At 40.7% G+C, this 25,739-nt stretch overlaps 1 protein-coding gene across 3 annotated transcripts in view; it reads right to left on the minus strand.

Annotated features, from left to right (window-relative positions):
• LAMA1 (laminin subunit alpha 1) overlaps positions 1 to 24,854 on the minus strand; it is a 103,270-nt gene extending 78,416 nt beyond the window's left edge. For all 3 annotated transcript variants that reach the window (XM_066183143.1, XM_066183152.1, XM_066183159.1), the window contains exons 1-3: positions 24,764 to 24,854; positions 2,842 to 3,012; positions 2,354 to 2,466 (exon numbers count right to left, since the gene is read on the minus strand). In XM_066183143.1, coding sequence (XP_066039240.1) covers positions 2,354 to 2,466; positions 2,842 to 3,012; positions 24,764 to 24,845 — 366 coding nt within the window. In that variant the 5' untranslated portion in view covers positions 24,846 to 24,854. The remainder of the gene's footprint in view (positions 1 to 2,353; positions 2,467 to 2,841; positions 3,013 to 24,763) is intronic.
• Between the last annotated feature and the right edge of the window lie 885 nt (positions 24,855 to 25,739).

The raw sequence follows: 25,739 nt of genomic DNA on the forward strand, positions 1-25,739 counted from the left end.
GTAGGGTGTGGCAAGGAAAGACTATCATACATGTGGATCCTGGAAAAGACTGAAAGGCGCACCAAAATAAATGCACCTACTTGTCATGATGTACATGAGCTAGGAAATCATGACATAAGCACTGACTATCCTTATAAAATGCTATATTAGCTATAAACAGCACAGATTCTGCAAAGGAGAAAGATAACAGCAATTTTGATGCTGATTTTAATATCCAGCCTTTTTTCTTACTGAGATCCCATCAAACTATTCTCCACTGCAGCTGGTTTTAGACTAAACAGACTAAGAACAAGGTAGAATATTAGCTAAAAGAATATCCTCTATTCCTTTCAATTTGAAGCCAAGAGATGAATAGTCATGGAGGTTCACCTAAAGAAACTGGCATGGAGTCAGTGTTCACCAGCTAAGGGAATCTTCCCCATATTTGTCAGCCAAGGGTATATTTCAGCACTGACCAACCCAACTTCTTGGATTATATCCCTAAATTGTACAGTGGTAATAATCCACATAATCTCTTTGTCCTAGAACTTCTGATAATTGCACAAAAAAATCCCATAAATAATGACCAGATGGTCCTTTTTAACATCACAAAAAGATGTGAATATAATCTATACTCCAGCAAGGAAAGCTGAAGGACTCGTTTACTTTAATATGGTACTTGACAGATTTCATGCACAAAGCTTGAAATGTAAAAAAAAAAAGTACCAACACTGAAGTTACACTGAACACAGGTACTGACTTTCTGGAAAGGTCCTATTTTAAGTAGTTCTGAAACAAATGCATGAAGTAAACAATTACTAAAATCATTAAGGTCCTTCATATGCTTTTGTGTTTTCTTTACTTGTGCTGCTTCGTTTAAAGTCAGCACACCAAGTCAGCTCTAATAACTCACTGACTTAATGCAGTCTCTATTAACCAAATCCTTTCTCACAGAGCAGTAATTTACATTCTGTTTGCATAGTCTTAGATGCCTTCTCTCTCTCAAACTCTCTAGGGAAAACACAGAAGAAAGGCCCCTTAGGGGAAACTTTTCAAATCGAATTAGTGAAACTGAGCATGGGTCAGGAGAGGAAAGATATGTATTTGTTGGAACATCAACAGCACTAAGACTGAAGAATAAATGATTCAGAGGGTAGCTGAGCTGGTCTGTTTCCAAAGTTAAATTGTTCTAGGAGGATAAAAACTAAGGCACCCTCTCGTCCTTCATTTTTCCTTCCTGCTTGTCCATTTACAAACAAAACACAAAGCTAACTCTTCAAACAACATGAAAATCCTATCCAAACCTTCTGTCACTGACAAAAGACACCCTGTGATTATTTTCCTAACAGTTCTGCTTCTAATTAAAGAGCAAACTATGCATTTGTCAACCAACGCTTTATTTGAAAACATTAAAGTTAAACCCTCTGTTTTAATCTTTAAAATAACTTTTAAGCAGGGTCTAGAGATCCCGCAAAAAAGCTTCTCACCAATTCTACACCTCAAGAATGCATTTCTTAGTAAGTAATAAAGCTGCTTCTTCCAGAGTTTGGAGGCATCCCCATAATAATAGGAATTGTTGAGCTATGATTTTCCAAGAACTTAGGTAGGCCAGAACATAGATCTGTTCAAAGCAAAACAACAAGAAAAAGTCAAGAAAAATACATTTCTTCAACAATTATTTTGTCTATTCTTGGAGCAGGGTAGGAGACTTCTGCTTTTCACACGTCTAACAGACAAACTTCTAAATGAGCAAATGCCCTTTACAGTTTAGCATGCTCCTGTCTAAGAATGATAAATCCCTCCAAGTTTGGCCATACAGAGTGGCCAGACCAGAGAAACCAACTTTTGCCCAGACAGTTCCAGACTCACCAGGGTCATCAATCAGTGTTTCAGAAATTTAAACCCCAACTCTGCAGAACAGCAGACAGCAGAAGTTCCTAGAAGACAATTTCCAGAACATTTTTTTCCAGTGCTCCTTCCAACAAGATGATGATCAGAATCAGTCAGATGCCTCCTCACATATAAAATGTGTGCTTTAGCCAATACACTGAAAACATTGCTGTTTAAAATAAGTCCTTGAAAACACAGACTTCAAGCAACTTCTAAGAAATAAAAGGTGGAGGAAAACCTCCACTGCTGGGACTGCTGGGGAAAAGACAGAAGTGTGTGAGGAAAAGACAGAAGGACGAGACAGAAAAGTTATCAAGACAAAGGAATTGGTACAGATGGAATTGGTTACCAATACAGAAAGAACATGGATGAGAGTTTTTACTAGAAACTTTTTTTTTTAATCTAAACACAAAAGAGCTGAAATCAGTTTGTATTGGCTTGTATCCCACATCCATTTAATGACACTCACAAAAATGTTACTCACCTGCCTTAAGTCCAAGGTGATGGTGACCCAGTGGTATTGTCTTCCATTCTGAATGCTAGGACTCTGCCACCAGTTATTAGTACCATCAATTGCACTGGAAATTGGGTGCTGCTCTGTTTTAAAGGAAAATAATTAAACATAATCTCTTGAAAATAAATTAAACAGCATCTCTTGAAAATAAATCTTACTGAATTTTTCTGATCAAGCACATTTGTTTCACACAAATTACAATCTCTTCCTGTTATAAAGTAGTAAAAGCTGAAATTTGCCCTCAGACAAAAAGGTTGTCACTGATCTTGCAGTGCACAGTGGTGATACATGGTGCTCACACTTTGCCAGCCCTTTGCTCCAAGGTAATTGTCCTCACAAGGTAAAGAGACTAAAACTAAAATGTATTTGACTCCTATACACTCTGTATTCAAGGGGAAGGGTTCAAAAGAAGACACAAACTCATGAAACAAACAAAATCCAAACCACATGAAGCTTGCCTTTGGGATTGGCACTGTGACGGTCACAGACGCGGCACTGGGCGTTGCGCAGGGGCCGTCCAGGGACGTGCTCCACCAGCTTGCAGAACATCTCTGGTCCCTTCTCCCCACAGGTGGCATTGGTGGAGATGTGAGCATTGCTGGCCAGGTTCAAAATGGCAGGAAACAGGCCTTGAAAGAAATAATGTTTATCAGCCACATCGTAAGGAATGCAAAGCTGGCACCCTGAAAGCACTATCCCTGTTACTTCACTCCACGTTTGGGTGCTTTATGCTGAGGAACACAAGAGTTTGCAAACCAACTCTCCCAGTTACTAAAGGTTCTCTTGCAAAGTGAATTGATCAAAACCTGGGGGACAACTGGCCCACTGCCAGAATCCAAGAGGGGTTGATTCCACACTCAACTGGCATGGAAAACAGCATTTAACACAAGCTCTTTGTAGCAGCAACACCACTGGCCTGAACAGGACACTGCAGACTTGAAAGATGTAAAGACTGAACTTTAGACCTTTGCAACAGGCTTCTTCTGAAGTCTCTGTAAAGTCTAAGGGATATTTTCCTTGCCACTTTTTAATCTTTATACAAACACTTCACTGTACTTTCAAATAGTTTTGCTCTTGTGCACTGGAATAATGTAACAACAGACTAAGTTTCAAGATTACAGCTACCAAACCAGGAATCCTTATTTTTTCTAAAAGGAGTAAAGTTTTACTTTGGTTTGAAGGCTACTGATAAAATTTCTAGAATACTGTATATGAAAGAATTTAAGCACAGTTTCTCAATCAGCTTCCAGTTGTCACTCATCTGCTAAAAAGCTTTTATTTCTTGCATAGTTGTGGTGTAACAGAGATACTCCATTTCCAGAAGTAACTCTGAAAAAGAAGCAATTTTGGAAAGAGGAATCCCGTCTTTATAGAGATGAAACCCAGTGGGAGAAAAACAAAGCTACAGCCTTGGTACGGCACATTAAAAATGCCAAGAGAATTGCTAGTGTTGCAAGAGTAAGGTTTTAAAAATCACATTTTTCTTCTGTTAAAAGGAAATCTGGAAAAAAAATAAAAATCAAGCAGTATTTGTGAAAATATATGCCTATTCCACTAGTAAAACTGTATGAATTCTTTTACTTCATTATCCACAATATACATCAAAAGAGACTGCAATATTAAAGTTTTGCTTTCCTTAGCTGTTTACACATATCAATATCTCAGAGGTGGGTGCCAAGAGGATGGTTCCAGGCTCTTTTCAGTTCTCTTCAGCAACAGGAAAAGGAGCAGTGGCCATAAACTAAACAGAAGTTTCACCTCAACATGAGGAAGAACTTCTAAACAATGAGGGTTGCAGCACTATTGAACAGGCTGCCCAGGGAGATGATGGAGTCTCCCTCTGGAAACATTCAAACCCACCTGAACAAGTTCCTGTGTAACCCTGCCTTGGCAGTGTCATTGGACCAAATGATCACCAGAAGTTCCTTGCAACCCTAACAACTACGTGGTTTAACAAGCCTGCATTCAATATTCCTTTGAAGTGTCTTTGCCCAGTAATTGTATTGCCCTAGAAAGCCTGGAGAAAAGTTTCACTGTTATTTAAGACTCAGCTTCAGCTAATGAAAATTTGGCCAAATCCTAACCCTCTTCACCACCATATGAATAACAAACTCTGTTTTCAATTGTGCTATACTTGAAATTTAATAGGAGGGAGGTGGAGCTTTCTATTTTTTTGGAATCCTGACTTTATTTATGTTAAATCCAGACTAAGTCAGGTGCCTTGTCCTCATTACACCTAAATCTGATGCGGATGAGGATGCTGAAGACATCCTAATGACTACTCTAGTGAGGCTCTTCTGCCAGTAAGATGTTTTCTGCACATGCTTCTCTCACCTTGTGCACTCTGTGTGCAGTGCATCTCCAGATGTAAAGCTGAAGCCAAAGAAAAAATGCTGTCCTGTGTTCTCCTACTTGATAAGAAAGCTCAATGGTGGAAAAGTGTATATTTTTTAATACTGCTCTCCAATTATATAAATTTTTTTTATTCAGTATTAATTACTGTTCATGCAGGGGTCTACCAGCGTGTCTTCAAGAGCCATCCATTACTTCCCAGGTCACCCATTACCCTCACTCACATTACACAGTAACCCTGCGATTTCATTCCAATGTCATTTGCTACAGTGAAATAATTTGCCTCCAATAACCTTCAGTCAACAGACTTGTGCCAAAGGAATAGCAACACTATCTCATGATGAGTTTTCAGGTTCAGAGAGATAAAAAAGAGCACTTCAATCCAAGTGAGTTGCACTGGAGCTTTGCCCCAGAATCCAAATCAAAAGCAAGAGGCTGTTGACTCTCCTGCAAGGTACTGCATCTCTTCAAATCCTGGCTGACTGTGTTCACCTCCGAATCTCTTTACCACACTTACATTTTAAGGCAAACTGCAGAGGTGTAGCCACTGATTTCAGGGAAGATCAAGAATAGTGTAAGAGATTATTTATTAGGAAACAATAAGCATCTGCAAGACATGAAATTGAAAAGGGGCAAATTTCAAATAAATTAGTTACACCTTCAAAAAACATTTGTTCCTTTTTATTCTTTGACTAAGGAGAGCCAGGTACTCAAGAGTTTCAAGTTCAAAAGCTCTTAGATGCTGCTCTGCCAACCTCCCTTCTCCCTCACTTCATCATTCCCCCACCAAAAAAAAAAAAAAAAGACAACCAAGCATCTGGTAATATATTTTTATGCCTTGTAGGAAGCAGTAGGTATGATAAAGATGAGCAACCACAGAATCAGTCACTTCAATGAGCCATTTACAGATAAACAGGTGACTGTCATCATATCCTAGTATGAAACTCCAAGTGGCTGTAACTGACATAAAACTCCAGCAGAAGATACTGTATTTCATTAAACTGAAACTTTAGCAAGCAATATTTGTATTTTTCAAGGACATCACAGCATCATTTAGTCCTTAGAAAAGAACCTCTGAGGTCATCAAGTCCAACCTCTAACTGATTACCACATTGTCAACTAGACCATGGCACCAAGTGCTACCTACCATCATTTTTTGAATACCTCCAGGGGCAGTGACTCCACCACTTCCCTGGGCAGTCCATTTCCAACGTCTAACAACTATTCCCTAGAAGAAATTCGTCCTGAGGTCAAACCTGAATCTCCCCAAGCACAGCTTAAGGCTATGTCCTTTCATGCTATTACTTGTTGCCTGGGACAATAGGCTGACCCTCACCTGGCTACACTCTTCAGGTAGTTATAGAAAGTGATAAAGCCTCTCCTAAGCCGTCTTTTCTCCAGGCTAAACAACCCCAGGCCTCTCAGTCCTCCTCATAGGACTCACCCTCTAGACCCTTCATCCATTGAACTTTAACAGTTTTCTATCTAAAGTACAGCACAAATGACAGATTGAATTGGATTTATTATATTATTCCCCCTAGAAAGGAAGGCAAATGCTCCATGGAAAACCATGAGAATTACTGTTCAGCATTTTGCAAGAGACTATGGTGGTCCTGAGAAAAGCTGGAAGAATTTTTAAATGAAACTTATATACTTCTAACTGCTGGCCAGCTCTTTTCATGGTAAGGTGAACACTTTCATTATTTTCCATATACTCAGATGCTCATTTGCCTCAAACCAGAGATTCCCACATGCTCCAGTGCCGGAAAATGAAGTGTATAGATGTTAATTTGACCTTGAGAAAGAGTAACAATTGGTTCACTACAGCTCAGCACAAAAGCTAAGCACAATGTTTTCATTAGATGTTCAAGCAAGCTGTTCTCACTTGTAAGGACTTGGTTTTAGCCAGATGCATGACTAAAACTCAGTAAGGGAGAACTGAAAATCTGAGTGGGTACTGTCAGAATTATGTCATTCAGAGCTTTCCTAGAGAGATAAAACATCCCAAGCTCATAGGAAGTGGAGGGAATTACATCCCTAGTAAGGTGACCTGCAACGTGGGTAGTGCAAAATTTGTCACATCCACACTCCACACTGTCCAATCCTTCAGGAAATGACAAGAAGTAATTCAGAGGTCAGATGGATTTGTTGTATGAACAGCTCAGCAGGCAGACCTTATGGTGAAGGACATAGCATTAGCGTTTCAGCAAAACTCAAGAAAAAGCCTTGCTCATAATTAAGCCAGTTGTAACATTTTCAAACCATGAACAGCTGGTCAGCATGCAGTATGCCAGGGAGAAAGAAGACAGGAAGAGTGCTAAGGTAGACAAAGCAATTTACATTTTATGTGCTTCAATATGCCTATTGACTCTGATTCCTCAAATTAACAGGGGAAGGTGGAGCTTGTCCACACAGATTATTGGGCCAGATTCAAAAGTACTGATAATTCACACAGGTCATCATGGATTGCCTAAATGAAAGTCATCTCTAGCCAGGACAGCTATGCCTCTACTGTAAAGTTAATGGTCAAGCATACAGCCTACATTTCTTTGGGAATTATTCTACATTAAACCAGGTTATACAGAAGTCCTCACAAGCTCCTTGTTGCTGATGTAAACATCATCACCTTTCCTGGAGACTCAAGTTAATTGTTTGAGAGTTTATAAGCTTTAATTTTGTTACATATATAGACTACCAAGCACCCTGAAGTTCTCACCAAGAAGCATTTCAAGGATTTGGGACATTTCCAGGATTCTGGAAACTCCAGCTGTGGTGGATGCATATCTGTTGCTTCATTCTGGATACACCTGATTTACTGCACATGAGCAGATCATAACAATTATAATCATTTCATAGAAATATGCAATGAGTCTGGACTGGTATACTGATACCTGAACTTACTGAGCATTTTTTCTAGCTCAGATATCCTGTCCATGTAGAGCAGTATCAGTGCAGTCCAACACTAGACTTACTCTCCATGCTCAGCTCACAGCACATATCCATCACTAAATGCAAATATGGAAATCATATGCACTTGTGCACCATCTACCAAAGGCTTTTTGGACATACTTTTTTCCCTTCCTTCTATTTAAGTTTTGTCAGTGTAGGACCCTTGGCTGTATTTTGTACAGCTAGATCTGAACGAAACCCCAATTTCTTTTTCTGATTCATTCTTTCAATCAGAAAACTAATAGTATTTAATCACTGTTCCATTTTGGGTAGAAGTGGATTTGTGCATTTTGGCAAGATGCATGCATGATCTGTGTTTTGTCTAAATATTCCAAATTAAAGTTTGCAAATGTTCTGCTAAAAAACCCCAAACACACTCCATAGTTAAATCCTGTAAACTTGATGCTAGCAGAAATTCTCCCCTCTGTAGATCTACAGGAAAAGGTGTGATCAGGGTCATGTGTTTTTGACCATATTTAACTGTATGAATCTCACAATGTGACAAACAGGGTAAAACTACATTTTACAGATAGTACATGAAGGGAGACCATCCCCAAAATAAAAATCTTCCTTGCAGAGGCATAGCTGATTAAAACAATTTCTTTCACAAACAGTTGTACAAACAGAAGGATGCATATGAGAGTTCTACTTTACATGGGCTTCACTACACCACCAAATACATTCAACAAGCACAATAAACATACTATATTTTTGTATCCAGATCAACACAGTAAGGATGGCAAAACTCTTACAGAAATGCACTGTTTAAGATAGCTTCTTCCTGAATCCAGATTCACTGATCTGTCTGATATTTCTAGAAAGCTAACTAAACTAGGGAGGTACTTGTTTGGTATGTTTTTCAAAGACATACTGATGGGAAATAAACACAAAAGATTATATGAAGCAAGCCAAGAACTGAGTCCAGAAAGCTTTCTGGATTGCTCATTAGTGTACACAATGAAGACTCTAAACCAGACTTCAGTGAGCAAAATTGAGACATACAGTAATGCCAAGACCCTGATTTCTCTCTAAGTATTCTGGCTTTTTTTTTGTACTGAGTGTAATAAAGCAGTAATTTGCAAGTGAAAAAAGTAGATCTACTTAAAAAACATAAAGAGCCGATGTGTTCTGTAACAAAGAGCTTTTATCGGGTCATTCTTCAGAACACAGAAACACTTGAAGGGGTCTAATCTCATTTTCAAGCTAGCATTTTTAAAAATGTTAAGGCAATCAGCAGCTCCTAACAAGCCGGCAATGCTAAAGTTTGCTCACAAGCAATGGACTCTACCGAAAACATTTACAGAGTACACTCTGACAGTTGTTCAGAACAGTTTGATGAACTTCAGGAGAACAGAATGGACTAAGGACAAAACGAAGTAAAATATCACAGTATTAGAATGTATAAAATATGTAATAGGTTTACACACAGAAGTTGAGGTCACATTCTTCATAACATTCTCAGACAGTTTTCGATAGCACAGACTTGACTTAGTTATTCTGTCTTATTCAAGTTCTGGATTAAATGAGTTTACCAAAAAAAAAGCCCTGGAACTATTAGGCTTCGGTTCAGATTCCTAGCCTGCTCAGTAGATTTATCCTCATTATATTTTACCAACAAGCATCTCTACTTTAATCTTCTCTATACATTTTCATGAAAATCCTACCCTGTAATTGCACCAAATATTTAGGCTGGTTTCCCTAAAATAAATGGGATGAAATCACTAACTTCTGACTATGGGAATTAAGGTACTAATTCTCTGTTCTTACAGTCAGCAAGAAATGCGGGGTATAACATTCAACCTGCCTTATAATCCACTTTGTGGAAACATTGCCTAAAAATGTGTCAGCTGCAGCATTAACCCACTTGAAAAGCTGAAAGCCTCACCGCAACTTACACAACAGGTTTAGGTAGCAAGCTACTAGTTAGAAATCATTTTGAAAACTGTCTGAAAATATATTTTTCTGTAGCTCTACAGAGTGAATTTCTGCTTGCAAAATGTCAAGTTTACAGGATTTAACTATGGACTGTGTTTGGGGTTTTTTTGCAGAACATCTGCAAACTTTAATTTGCAATATTGGATAAAACTACTTCAGATATAAAAGAAACCTCTACCATAACAGAACATTATCTTTTCTTAAAACCCATTCTCTGTTTCTTCTCATACTGTAGAGCAAAGTTGACTAATGTGTCAATCATAGAAATATTAGCTAGTGAAGATTACATTTATTTAATTTAATCAGCATTTAGTCAAAGAACATACTAAGTTTGTCAGTTCTCAAGAGCTTCCAATGAGGGATATTCCTCAATGTCCTCGACAAGCCTAGTCTGGCACTTCATCACTTAAAAAGTGACAAATTTTCAGTCCTCTTTGCTGCACTGATGATCAGTCATGATGTTGATTACAACTTTTGTTTACCTGAGCTGTTATCACACACCCTTTTCCAGACTATGTAAATAACCCTCTCAATCTTTCTACAGTGCATTTTCTAAACTTCTTACCCTTCCAAGATCTTGGCATTTTTCCAACAGTGTGGATCCTCAGACCTCATCAGCACCAACTGGAGTAGACTAACGTCCCAAATTCTTGACAGTTTTCTTAACACATATGAGAATAAGTTTTGTACTTTTTCCCGATATTGCTGTTCTGTTTGCATTGTACACCAAGGTAAGTAAAAGATCCTGGTCTGTTGTACTTCAGAGTTTGGTCATCTTGAAAAAGAAGTATACTCCACATCAGATCCTGGGACGAGCTCAGGTTCTGTAAAACAGATTACTTTGCAGCCATTTGCTGAACACTCAACCACTTGCTTTCAGAACAGCCTGCTGATTATTTTACAGTTCTGATCCAGTCAAGCTTTAGCAGATCATACTTAAGCAATCCAACTGGAGCAGCAGAAAAAAAGGACAACAAAACAAATTCATTACACCAGTCAATGTAACAAAAAACATTGTTTGAACTCTGCAAGCTGTTAGAGCACAAACAAGCTGCAGAGGGTGAAACCTTGCTCCTTCTTCTAAATGGCTCAGTCTTCTCTGCCAAATATTTTTTTCCTGTGGTTGCTTATGTGCACTCAGCATTATTAATGAGGGCCATAATGCAGACAGGGTACTACAGCAAAAGTATTTTACCTACTGTGGTCTGCCTTAGGCTAGATGATGTGCTAATTAGCATTCAGTGCTCAGAAATGTATTGAAAATAATTACAACACTGCAAATTAACAAAGTTAATGAAGTTATAACACTAGAAATGAATAAAATTCTGTCAAACTCAGACTGCAAACAAAGTAAGCAAAAGCTTCTTCATTCAAGAATGAACACCAGCTGCACTATTTTCCCATAACTAGTTCCCTCAATATAGTTTGTGAAGGTTAAGTATCAAGTGTCTGGCATAACTTGCATGTCTTCCTTAAAATTCCCAAACTTCAGCATTTAGCCAGGTTGATGGGCCCAATGTAACAGAATTTGAACAAGGTTAAAAAAATGCTTTTTCTTTTCCAAAGGAGGGAAGAAAACCTGACCTCTAAAAAAATTGTAAATTTCAAAGCATATGAAATATGCTATATACAAAATGCATTGCAAAACTAAGGTAAAGAAAGAGCAAGGAAAGCAACGTGTCCCAGTTAAATGTTCATTGCAATACGCAGTATTTGGAATAGGAGCATCAGGGAAAGGAAACGAATTTAGGGAATTATCAAACTCACTAAAAAAAGTCCACAGCAAAGAAGACCCAGATAAAATGTTTAGAAAAAGGAAAGCCAAGTAATACTAATCCATCTGCAGAAGACACTGAAGGTTGTCCTCTCAGTTACACAGTAACTAGTGTTTGCTCACACAAAGTATTGCATTTTTAACACCACAGACGGGTTAGAGATTTTTTGTGTTAGTACTCAATCTAAACTAGTATTATCAGTTTGATTAGAAGGCTGTGCATTAACAAGTTAGCTGGTACAAACTTCACCACATCCCACCTTCTGAGTCTGTCCATGCTCAGCCTGCAAACACAGATCTAGATCACGGAGACTGTCTCAACACGTACTTAAATTGGAAGTAAAGAGGATAAGGCTGCAAAGACATGGTCAGGGTGCAGATGCTTAAAACTGAAGAAGTTCAAGCTTTTCATCCCCAACCAGACATTCCTACAAATGCACTACACCTTGTTTCTCAAAGGAGTGCACATCATCTTTGACAGCCTGAGCACAGAAAACACTGGTGAATTCAATAGATTTCACAGCTTACATCCCAGCCCTGAATGTGGTTTCTAGTATTATGGCTTGGTCCTTTCATAGATTTCAGGGATTTGAGGGAAAAAAAATTAAATTCCTGGGGATAAATAAAAAATTCTATCACGTATTTCTAACGCCTTCAATATTGACAGTAACTTACTACTTAGTAGTAGTAAGTAGTAGAATAAAAGAAAACTAGATTTCATGCTAGTTTTCAGCATCAGACAGCACAACTTGATATGAAAGGCAAGTATTTAGTGAGTATTCTATCATGCATTTCCAAAGTATAATCAATATTTCTTCTGTTAAGTCAGGTCTTGCAAGTATTGATTTTTTGTATGCTGTTGGCCAGTTCAAGAATCTGCCCAGAAATTGTCACAGCATTTACACCCAAGCAAAATAGCCAGAAGTTGACAGATGGGCAGGCTGCCAAGGAACAACAAACCTGCCAGACCATGAAATTAGTTCTTTCTTGTTCACCCAAAGCTTTTTCCACACGTTGAGGAGTCTGCATCATTGTGCCTGTTGGTTTGGGGGTTGTTCTGTCTTTTACCAGCACGCTAGCTTTTTTTCTGAAGTCATCAGCTGGGAACAATCTTTGCACAAACTTGACGCAAATACAAGCCACAGCTATTAAAGACTTCAGTGTCTTGTCAGTTTTGCTTATATGCTGCCCAAGACATAATATTAGCTTAGAGCAACCTAAAAGAAGTATGGGCAGTGTGACTGGCATGTCAAAGACTAGGGACCTCAGTCACTTGTCACTTACAATGTGCCCCAATATCAACAAAACTGAACATTTTTGTTCTTACTGATGTAGGACCCAAAGTAGAATTCCCCCACCCCCACTTAATACAAGTCCTTAAATAACAGTATCTACCCCTGAACTTCTTTTCTATCACCAGTTTCCAACCTGAAGCAACTGTCTTGTAAATGAAAATTCCTCTTGGGTTTAATCCTAATTAAATCTGCATGCATAAATGTGCAGCTTTAGACTGCACTCCAAGACATTCATTATAATAAAAAGGAAGTTATGACCCAAGTATCTATTAGCCCTCTTCTGATTCTAAATTTCCATTTACCACTTGCAAATTCTGGGAGACCAGAGCTTGTGAAGAATTTTAAAGGTTTAGAGGTCCCACTCCCTTCAGTACTGTGACTCAGCAAAAATGTTACTACTTTTTGCCCGGGGTAAACATTAAGAAGGTTAAAACAGTTAGAAACGCCCTTGAGTCAGTTGGCATCACCTTGTGATCATAAATGAAGTAGGTGCACTACAAAGGAACTCTGAAATATATCTTTCACTTAGTGAAAACTTGTTATTAACTAGCTGTATATAAACCCAAAATTTATTTCATTTTCTTAATTTAAAAGAAAAGATTTGTCACTGCCTTAATACTAGAAATAGCAGCTGCATTAGATGAAGTTAAATTTCTGTTTAAATTACGTCAATTTTTCCATTTATTAACAAAAGCTATTTCAAGTTGAAGAGGTTTGGGCATTTCAGAACTACCAGCTCTCCTGTTTTCAGACAGGGGAGAAAAATGTTTTCATTCCACAACAGGCACAAAGCCATTATCAGGGCACATACAGCCCTGTATCACTGCCAGATCTTCCCGGGTAGAAGGAAACACATTTCCTCAGCTTGAATGGACATGAAAGGATTTGCAACTGTGCAACCTCAAAGACATGCAAAATTTGGTCATTCCCTTACCTCTACTGACAAGATTTAGCAATCTCTAATTTTCAAGGCTAATTGGGAAAAACCTGTCCCATTTTTTGGGGGGAGGGGGGTTTGTTTGGAGGGTTTTTTTGATGTGTGTTTTGGGTTTTTTTTTTTTATTTCAGTAAAATCAACAGTTCAACATGCTATAGAGGTGCCTTCTGCTCTTTGTAAAATGCATCCTGTTACTTTTTTTTCCCCCCTCCCTAGACATTTTACTCTAGGCAACAAAGTAAAACCGCAAATCACCATGCTTGGTTTGGTCTTACATCTGCTGATCTCCAGGCACACAGATTAACAAGTGTACAGGGCTTAAACTGCAAGTATTTTAAAAAATTAATAGCGAGTCAATTCTTGCACACTTTTTATGTTTCAAACTCTCACCACGTGCAAATTCTTATTTCATTATTTTACAGTAAATGCCTCCATGAAATTCGAAGGCATTTGTGTCACACAGGTTAAATTCCTGAAAAAGTGTAATTTTAAGTACCCAAAAAACAGGGGGGAAAAGAAAACAATATTTTAAAAAGTTCTCTTCTGTAGTGTACTGCCATTAATGCTCAAGAACTCAGCCAGTCACATGGAATTTTAATCAAGTGTTCTGAAAGTATTTTGCCTTTGGCCTGAAAACAAGAATAATGCATTTCAGCCCAAAGCGCAATTTTTAGGGAAAATTCTAACAGACTGAGAGTTCAAGTAGTTTAATTTAAAATTTAGCAATGTTACAGTGACATTAAAATAACAGCAAGGCATAGCTGGATCCTGCCTGAAATACCCCAAACATTTTTTGCTGATGACTGTGGGAAATGCAGCAACAACATCGGTAGAGCTACAGAATGGGCAGCTTATTTCCCATTGTCCTTAAGAACAGAAAAGATAAGAGGGGCTGCTCAGATTTTAGAGAGATTGTGTCATCTGTCGATACTCTGCAGTACACAAAATGGGTTTTCCTCCTTGGGGCAAATGTCCTGACCTCTTCCCTGCCACTGTACCACCAAGAATCCGCTTCTGACCCTCTTTCCCTATCACTCCTGCAGCAATCTCAGCCTACCAGAAACACCCAAACTTGGATCTGTCTATTACCACTATTAGCCATGGCAGCACAGTAACAAGCAGGTCTTTGCACCAAGTACCCACAGTAAAGTTTCTGAGCAACCTGACACATCACTGGAGCTAAACATCAGCATGGCAACCTCTGACCCACACCAAAATACCCACTGAACACAGGTGTCCACCAGCAGCTGTGTTTTGTACCTATTGCTTCATGCCTGCCTTTAGATCACATCCTACTGCTCATCACTACGGAAAGATATTCAATTCATCTGGAAGTTCCCTACTCCATCACATACATCTTTCTCACTGCCTGCCAAGAGTTGCCCCCTCCATGCCACAGAAGACCTGCACTGTACTTTGCAGAATCATTTCTCCAATAAGAAATATCCCCATTACAATATTATCAAATATGCACAAAGCTAAGCTGTCCCCAGTGGGACCACACCCAAGTAAAGAGTGGTCATCCAAGGACAGACTCTGCATTTGCTGCATGCCTTTGGTATTGATGAACTTGCTCTGGAGAACATTGGCAGACACACTGTAAACCAACTTCAAGGAAGATAAATTGCGATAGGTTTGGAAAGGACTTAATCCCTGTAACTTTTTGTTTAGAATTCATGTAAATGTCTAAAGACAATTTCGGTATTAAGCTCACATTATTGCATTAGCAAAAAAATGTGTGGTTCCTAAAATTCTGATCAAGTCGTGGTGACATTTATTGATAATATCTAAATAACCTAGTTAGAGTAAAAAAAATTCACAGAGACACATAGCAGATTTGCTTTTTATCTATACAAAACTTTTTCTTTATGCTGTAAAAGATATATTATCACATAAGAGTGAACTGCTTTGGCAATTAAAAGAGACACACAAAACAAACCTATTAGTTAGCAACTACTGAAGGAATGAAGAACTGTCAGTAGATATAATGTAAATCTGTCAGTAGATACAATGTAAATCCACAACAACTCTCCCCAAGTAAGTGAAGTAGATTTAATCCTTCATTTCTCCATCAAAATTTTTATCTCCTCAGCATATTTTAAAGGGTGCTTTCACATAGAAGGAATTGAGCACACTTTTCAGAGACTACAAGCTAAAGTAAATAAAAGGAATCCTAGAAATTTCAACAGCTTATATTTCACAACCCTAATTTAAACCACAGGGTTTCCACAGATTTGACAATTCAAAGAACCTTCGTGTCAAACTTCTGTTATCTAGCCCTTCTCAGCCAATAAAGTAGAAACAGCTTAATCATCAGAGGCATTGGCACACAGTTACAAGCCTTTTCTGCCCTCCCCTCCTAAGGCACTACAAGACATGCACAAAAGACAGCACAGCAAAAGAAAGTAAAATATATGAATGGTGTGGCATGCAGAATAACAAAACACACATTAGCTATTCGTGCATTTGAATTAAAACCAGACAAGAAAAAACCAGTGGACTCTCTTCCCACAGTTTTATCAGCAGTGAATCATTTTCAGGAGCTGTATTTCTCACTTCTGTAAAGAAACTGGCACGAACAGGGAAAGTGGAATTCAATTAAGTGGTTTTTGAACAGGCCTACTGCTGGTATTAGACTCTCCCTGATTCCCTCACTGTCTAGATACCCCTAGATGGATCAGGAGTCCTCCGAGGAGTCAGTGAAGCCTGGCTGGGCTCCATCCAGCCTGGCAGCAGTTCTGCCTGGGTAGGGAGCATCAGAGGTGCAGCCAGCTCCCCAGGCTGCCCAACACCCTGTGTGCTTGCTGTAAAGCTCACTCTGCCAGCATCCACGAAAAAAAAAAAAAAGAGGGATAACTTGGATCCCCACTCCAGTGCTCCCTGGCAAGGCTGCACCCAGCCACAGTCAAACTGCACTCGATGTTACAGCTACTCCTGGGCTTTTTTCCTCTCCTTCCCACACAAGCATTTCTTTACACACATCTTCGGGGTTTGTGACAGAAGGCAAAATTCCAGTCATGCTTTCAAAAAACCTAATAAAAACAATCAATACTAATCTAAGTTACCATCAACTACAGCTCCAATTGGCATTTATGCTAAATGACTGAATTCCAACGCTTTTTACGGTCAGCAAGACCTACCCCACTGATATGCAGAGTTAGGATTTTGCTATTAAAAATTTCTTGCTTCATCGGGCCCACAAGAAAAAAATGATAATCAAAGAATCCAATCAAGACTGAAGAAGTTGTTCTGAATTACCTGTACAGGTTGTGCACCGTCCTCTCAGACTTTCAGCAAAAAAAGTTACAGAAATACAATTAAGAAGGTAGTGGATAACAGCCTATTTTCAAGGTCATTTCTGAGATAGCAGCAATAAAAATGCAGGCAGAGACAAGGAGAAAAAACAAGTTTCCACTTTGGGAAGACCATTTCGTAAACAGCTTTTTAAGCTTTATCCTCATGCGGGAATCAAGATGGGGGCCGAGTCCCGCAGCACAATAAATGAGCTCACAGAAAGGAATTACATTATGCTTGCAAAACAACTTTCAAATCTGAATCTTTAATCTCAAAGAATTGGTTAGGGAATATCTCTGACAGAGCTGTTACTATATCGAATGACAGTTTCAAAAAAAAAAAAAAAAAACACAACAGCAAAAAGTTAACAAGTTAAAGATGACAAAACAGAAGGAATTTATTGCTGAAGGCTGACATCTACTCCGCCTACACAAAGCAGCAGTGGGATCTTCTTGGCCTTTGCCTGGTACGAAAAGCCCAGAAATGGCAAGAGAAAAAACCAACCGTGTCAGCCCATCGACCCACATTAGCTGCTGCTTTATACAAAGCCTGTCAAGTTGAACTTGTGGAAAGGGCAGTGGGTGAAAATGCCTGCCATGAATCCACCTCTTTTCCAATGGCTCTCTGAGCTCACATGACCACTAGAACAGTTGTCTTTTTCCAGAGATACTTTAAAAAAATTTAAAAAACAGGTTTCCAGGTAAAATCAGAGCATTCTATCTCTATGTTTTGCCCTGCACTTCTCAGGATTGTAACTGCTGTTTCACATCAGAAAGAGAAGTTTAAATTATGTGCAGCGACAAGATTTGCTATTAGAATACTAACTAACTATCAAGTTAGTTTCTAGTCTTACAGTTTTATGCTTTCCTATTTTTAGACTGCTATTTATATCTACTGTAAATACAATAAAAAGTCTTCCAGCTTTCCTGTAAAATTGTTATCTATATAGCTTTTAATATTCAGGGGAAAAACAGGTTTTTTCCAGCCTCTAAAAAAGAGCACAGAATAACTGAGAAATCACTGAAGTCCTTAAAGAGCAGAAGTAACTAAGAAAGAATAAACACAGATACATCTAACCTTTATTTTTCCTCTGACACACAAGCAAGTGAAGCACTGGCCTCAAATCTCAGTCAGAGAGCTGTACCCATATCTGAAAGTAGCAGGGCCCCAAGATACTTATTAGCTGTCCACACTCTTATTGAAGTTCTTAGATAGTGTGAGAAGTCTCATGTCCACCCACAAAGATCCTCTGAGATCTATCACTTAAGTACCTAAAAGCATAAATACAAAGAAAGTTTGGCTGATGTGCTCCTAAGCTTTAAGCCAGCTAACAAACCAAGATTCCTGCAAGCTGACCTAACCAATCTTGTCTTGCAAAACTTTTGCAACACACTCTTCCTCTGTTGGGTCAGGAAGGGATGTCTGCAGGACAGGGAAAAAAAGTAGGGGAGGCAGCAAACCCCACCTGAAGATCTTTTGTGAGACTGATGCAAATACCAACAACTGATCAACACACACCGATAGCCCTAAATTTCTAGAGATGCATTTTCTAAGCCTCAGGGAACAGAGAAAATATTTACGACAGACAAATATTTTTTTTATCTTAATCTTCAGTCTAACTTAGAATGCTTTCATGGGATTTTTCTCTGTCACATACCTTTGTACTCCGGGAAGAAAAAAAATTCTGTGGCTTGTTGGTGCTTTCTTGCAAAATTAATCAGGGAAAAAAACACAAAGCAAATTTTAAACTTAGGGCTTTAATCAACACCAAGCACATTTTCCCCAAAGAATGTCCATGACATTCCTTGCAGACTACCAGAAAAAATGACAGTTCTCAGTTCTTTCTTCTTCTCCCCCAACCACAAGTCAGGTCTCAATCAACAAAATTTGTCCCTAGTTGAGATAAATTACTTTTTTTACACTACATAGCCCTTTTAATAAGATCAAACCTCATTTCTATTTAATAAAAGTTCCAAAATGTATTTGTGTTGCTTATCATGAACTTAGGGAACCTTGTAACTTTAAGACAATGGTATCCACAAAATCAGCATTCCTGAGGACAGGCAGTGCGACCTCTGTTTGAGGTGACATCAACTGGTCATCTAAAATTGACCTTTTTAGAGTACTATATAGAATAAAGTCCACTACATAAAGGTTTTGACAGTCAAATGGACTCAGAGGAAACAAAAACCAAGAGCTCTGGAGTTACATCTGCTCTTCCACAGAGTTTTGCTGGGGTGTACCAAGGCTGTAGCCCAAGAGAGATGTGGCTGCTGCAGCTCCGTGTTCCCAGGCCCTGCCACTAGTAAAGCTGAGCACTTATTCCCTACAGACACATATAGAACCACACATAATGCAATGGATATATGGATATATGCAAATACATGTGGCCAGCCACACAGATTCACAAAGACAGAAACACACAAATGCAACCACCACCAATGGTTTCATCCTGTTCTCTGCTCCAGGGAAAAATATGTATTCATACACAGATATGGATTTTTTCAACACCCATCCACAATGTGGATTTCTTACATACTTGAAGTTGGAGACTCAGTGGATCCAGTAACTGTGCTCCCCCACACCCGTAATTTCCCATTGCTGGTATCTGGCGTGTGAGCCTGAGGCCCACAGCTCCACTCCAGACACTGGTCCACGAACTGCCTTGCACAGGTACCAGCTCCATCACACACACACACTATGGATCCCTACATATTCACTCTTTGCTGAACCACTTTGATCCCTTCCCATCTTTGGCCCATCTTCTTCTGGTGAGGCCACACCTTGAGTGCTGTGTCCAGTTCTAGGCCCCTCAGTTTAGGAAGGACACTGAGACACTTTGAACGCATCCAGAGGAGGCAACAAGGCTGGTAAGGGGCTTGGAACACAAGCCCTGTGAGGAATAACTGAGGGAGCTGGTGTTGTTTAGCCTGGAGAAGAGGAGACTCAGGGGTGACCTCTCTACAACTTCCTTAAAGGTGGTTGTAGCCAGGTGGGTGTTGGTCTCCTTCTCCAGGCAGCAACTGACAGAATGAGAGGGCACAGTCTCAAGCGGCACCAAGGGAAATACAGGTTGGCTATCAGGATGAAGTTCTTCATGGAAAGAGTGATAAAGTATTGGAATGGTCTGCCCGGGGAGGTGGTGGCGTCACCATCCCTGGATGAGTTTAAAAGAAGACTAGATATGGCACTCAGTGCCATTGTTTAGTGGAGGTGTTAGGGCATGGGTTGGACTCTGGGGTTTTACAATCCAGTCATTCTGTGAATTCATCTGAAAGTAGGTCTCATGTGATGCCAAAATATTCTTCCCCTGTATCCCACGATGAGTCCCATACTCCTATAGACTGTCACCATTCCCATCCTGTAAGCTCTGAAGAGCTGCTCCCATAACACATCAGTGGCTGACACAGGATAGCCCTGGCAGGGGCTCATTTCTCTGGGTTTGTAATTGGTGTTGCTCCACCTTGATCTTGTGCTCCTTTGTGGGTGGACATGAGACTTCTCACACAATTTAAGAAATTCAGTAAGTGTGGACAGCTAATAAGCATCTTGGGGCCCTGCTACTTAGCCCACCTGAAGACACAAGGAATGTACAAGTTCACTGTAACTGAGATTTCCAACCCTGAGGAAAAAGTGGAAACTTTAGTCAAGTATACCACTGTACCAAATTTTGCCAAAAATTAAGAAGTTTTTACCTTACCAGAACACTAAGTGATTCTGCCTCAGACTCCTGTCATATTTTAGCTCACTGGTCTCCTGCCACACACTGCAAGCAGCAAACAGCACTGCTTTTAAGTGTTCCACAAGCCTCAATGAACTTGAAGTTTCTTTCAGTGTTCTCTTATCAAGAAACAATATTCACATCAGTTAAAACATAGCAGAAATGTCAAAGGAAAATATTTAGAAGTAAAGAAACTTTGCAGGAGATAGAAACTCTCATCTTCTATAACACTTAACTCTGTTGCAGATGTTGGGAAAAAAATTATATTTAAGACTGATGGCATCAGTCTTAAAGGTCTACTCAAGCCACTAATGTACATGAAAACAAGATGCAGCACATGATACTTTTTTCATCTCATACAGAAAGCAGTTGTGAATTCAACATCCAACTCATCTTGAAACTCCAGAAAAACCTCCTCCAAGTACATTCTGGAAGTTTGTCTCTCTGTTTTAAAAGTGTTAGAGGAAACTATATCACTGCACAAAATACCTTTGAATGCATGAGGTTGTAGTGAGGCAGCTGAGAGTGTAAGATCCATCTGCCTAGGCTCACAGACTAACAGCCAAATCTACAACATCCCAAACGTCTGTCAAATGCCGTAACTCCTACAATTAAAGTACATTACTTCTTGAGGTGAAACTCACCAACCAAAGAGCCCTTCTTCACTAAGCACATTCACAACCACCCCACGAATGGTGCCAGGTATAAGTAACCCAGTAAAAAACAACAAACAAACAAACCCCAGCAGACACTAGTACAATAAAAGAGTTTCTCCTGAAGTCAAACACCTTACAGCTGCTTGTGGCAAAGAAAAGAGAGGGAGGCCTGCACTTGTATTCTCCTTACAATGATCCAACTAAAGCATCAGCTTTTTTTCCTTCTGAAAGGAAACTTGCCATCTTGACTGTAGAGTAGCTCAGTTTCAAAGAAATGTCTGGAGAGATTTCACACCCTCCTCCTCCTCCACTGCATTACCTGTCACAGCAACCTGGTAATACAGCACTCAATTCAGAGATTGGAGATATGGCTTCAAACCACCTCAAACTAAGGAGATTAACATAAATCTCCCACTGCCTGGGAATGTGCTCTAACAATATAATTTATATCACTTAAGTTTAAAAAAAAATGTGATTGCTGACCATAATGCTGACCATAGCATAATTTGTGTATAAGTCATAGCCTAAAAATACTTACTAAACCAGACCCTTGAAGCAAACCAGGCCTGAAACCCAGTGGGTGACAGGCATGTGAAATACCTATGTTCATCTCTGCCCAGATGGAGCACCTTCCCGAGGCCATTCAGTTCCCTGAGCACCAGCACTTACCCAAAACCCCAGCCAGGAACAACAGAGCAGGCTACTTCAGCACACACACCAGCTTACAGAATCTAACAGAGCTGCAGCTGAGGAACTATTTAGTCTACAACTAGAGCCTTCCAAGTTAACAGTACCACAGGTTTACAGTAGCAGGATTTTATTTTAATTACAGAAAAATCACCTGACAGTGGCAGAGTCAAATTTATGAAATATAAGCAATAGTGTTCAAAAGCATTAACTGATTTTCCTTTCTACTTTGAAGACATGTATCACTTAACTCTAGTATAACAAAGAATGTGCTCCAACAGAGCAAAGCTGCTACAACAAGCCTCCAAAATGACTTTTTGCTTCTGATGTTGTAAATAATTCCTCTGTATCTAGACACTGAGTTACACATTTCATAAAGTGTGGATACAAAAGACTCAACAGAAAATGCAAACCAAACTTTTCCCTATGATAGAGACACATATAACAAAACACCTGTAATTAAAATACCAACTAAATTTTATAGCTTTGTAGATATTAATCTTTAGGCCGAAAGAACCAATCATTAACTTTCAAAGTTGCTCAGTGCAGTGATTTCAGTATTGTGTGTTTCTCTTTCTTAGACTGGACTTCAGCACTTTCTGACAGACCCTTGCATCTGTGGCAGCCCCCAGTTTCTTCATTTGCTGACAGGACAAAAGCAAAACTGAACAGATTAACAAGAAATGCTTTGAGTTCTACCACAGCACTCCCCACGGCCATGCCAAGATACCTTCTCCCCAAACTTCTCTTGACAACTGCTCTGAGAAATCTTTCCTTCCTCACTTCAAAATGTATTTTTACCCCATCACGATGCTTACAATTCTGAGCTTAAGCTGTTTACTTTCTGTAAAAGCAACATCGCTATTCTAATCTGCATCGCATTCTTCACATTGTTTTAGGATCAGTTATCTTGAATCGTGGCTTTTGTAAGGCAGTTCACCACCAGGGGGGTTGAAGCTCACAGCTTCCTCGGATGATCTGTGCTCTCACGCTGAGAAAAAAAATTCCATCAACTTAATCTAATAGGAGGAATGGTCTCTCGACCTGATCTTTCAACCAGAAAAATATAATTATTAATTTAAATATCCCCAGGAGGGGTGGTTTAGAAGCAATAAAATATATTGGTAGCTTCAATCACTGACATAAAAAGCAAGTACTTTATCCAGATGCCTCTAGCACCCGTAGGCTGCTATATAAAAGCTGCACATTGCTGCAGTGAGATCACTGCAAACGTCAATAAAAAACAAAAAAAGGTATTGGCTCTTGTCACCCATACATGACAAGCTTCAGGAAAATTCCTGCCTTTTAAACTGCATGTCAGAATATATATTCAAATGGGAATTTGTATTGAATTAAGGTTATTTGATGTAAGATGGTACCTCAAAAAAAACTTAAAAGCAAAATTTATATCACTTTATCTGGCATTTCATTTGTTTCTAAGACTTAATTTTTAAGCATGAAAGTAAAACGTATACATTTTCAAGCTGGGACATATGGCCTCTGAAATTTACATCCTCTTTACCTAGAGGATATTTTGTACACATAATTGTATTAATAAACACTCGTTTTTACTGCAGTCTGTAAACATCCAGATGCTAATCTCCCACACTATATCCATCTCAAACACCACACTTCACCATAAAGAAAACAAGTCATGCATCTGCAGGACACATGCCTTCCAACCATTTTACAGTCAAGATTTTTATTTTGGTTTTTAATAGAGACCTAATGGGACCGGAGATTCATGTGCAGGGAGTGATGATCGGCAGAAATTCTGCTGTGGACCCCAGCAGGAGCCGACCCAAGCCAAAGATGAGAGCATCTGATGTCTACCAGCGCTTTCCATCACGACTCAGCACACCGCAGAGTCAACTACTGTTAACCCAGCAACAGAGTGAGCCGATGTGCTCGGCAACTTGAGTCTCACTAGTACAACCCGAGTTACAGCACTCGGAACAAAGAGGATGCCTATAATGAAGGCATTCGCAGGGTAAGAACCCGGCGCGGAGCGTTCCGGTGTCTCGGCCACAACGCACCGGCCAGCCCACGTGCAAAATAAGGAAAACTTTCGTAAATTATCTCCATTGCTTCTTCATGCGACCTCCGTCTCGTGCCTGGAAAGTGGTTTAGGACTCTTCTCGCTCCTTAGAGTTTAATCTGGTTTATATTAACGACAGCGTGCGGCATCCCTCGGGGCTCCGGCTCCTCTCCCTTCCCCAGAGAGGGATCCCCATGACTGCGGCCCGTGCCCGGCTGTGACCCCATCTCCCGCCGGGACAGAGGCTCCGCCAGGGGCTCCCCGGGCCGCAGCCGTCCTCCCCCAGCCCCAGGGGCGGCGGGGTCGCCCCTCCCGCGGCTCTGCCGCTCCACAGCGGCTCCCACAAAGGGAGTGGGCGGCCCCGGAGGCGGCCGGGCCGAGTGGCCCCCGCCGCCGAGGGAGGAGAAAGGACTTCAGGAAAGTGGGGGAGGGCGGCTGCAAAACGTGGAGAGGGGGGAAGAGAACGGGGATAAAGGAGGTGGGGGAGGCCGTCGGGAAGCGTGCGGTCGGCACTGCCGAACCCCAGCCCGCCTCCCTCCGCGGGCTGCCTTGACAGCCCAGCACGGCCCCCGCAGCGGCTGTGCCCGGCGGGGACGGGGACACTCTGCCGAGGCTCCCCCCAGCCCCGCGGGAGCGAAAGGCTGCCACGGGACGCGGCGGGCGGCTGCAGACCAAGCCCTCTGCAGGCACTGCCCTGCTTTGCATTGCGCTGCTCACCCCCGCACCCCCGTTCTGCGCTCACCTCGGGGCTGGCCCTGCCCCGGCACCCACAGCAGCGAAGTCGCCGCCAGCAGTGCCAGCAGCCGCCGCCCGCCGCTGCCCATCGCTGATACCGCCGCTGGAGGAACGCTGCCCGCCCCGCCGAGCCCGCCCGCCTTATATGTGCTCCCCCACCGCCCCCGGCCCGCCCCGCCCCGCACCACCGGGGGCTCGCTCACACAGCCCCCTCGCACACAGCCCTCCTCACACACACACAGAGACACACTCCTACGCTTTTCACACACTCAGTCCCCCCCTCCTCACACGCACACTCTCCCCTCCTCACACGCTCAGGGACCCCGCGCCCTGCACCGCGCGTGTCCGGCTCCGCACAATCGCCCCCGAAGCACTTGCGGCCCCGGCCGCATCTTGCGGGGGATGCCCCAGCCCCGTGCCTTTCCAGAAGAACTTCTGGAAAGCCGTAGTTGTTGAACTGAGGATTTTTGCAAGGAAGAGCCGGAAGGGAAAGGTGAGTGTTTGAAATAAGGTGAAAGTGTGGGAAGGGAGAAAGCACCGCTAAGTTAATTCAACGTCCGGCTGTTCCGTACGGCTGATATTTTCACGTGTTAATAAATAAATACATACATACATACATACAAATCTGTTGAAGGCTTTCCTTATAAACTTGTCATCCCGCCTTTGAAACTTCGTTCCCGTGCTGATAGTATTCCAGTCCTTGTTCCACATAACCACAACAAATCAGCCATGTTTGTAAATTAAATGAGTTCACTTCTCAGCTGCTAAGCTATGAGGTTGGTTACTTTTTGTCCCATTGAAAATCTTTGCAGCTTTTTAATAATCAGCTACCTTATGAAACTAGCATAAAACGGAGCAAAAAGACTGTAGAGATTTCTCAAGATAGACACATTTATTCAGTGCTTCAGGAAAGTTCATCTCCATTAGGCTTTACTGCTTTAAGGTTTGTCAGGTCACAGAACTCGTATCTACAATACTCCTTA

The sequence above is a fragment of the Chamaea fasciata genome, unplaced genomic scaffold (genome assembly GCF_029207755.1).
Source record: "Chamaea fasciata isolate MVZ Bird 193981 ecotype frontalis unplaced genomic scaffold, bChaFas1.0.hap1 SCAF_1, whole genome shotgun sequence".
In the NCBI taxonomy this organism is placed as follows: Eukaryota; Metazoa; Chordata; class Aves; order Passeriformes; family Sylviidae; genus Chamaea; species Chamaea fasciata.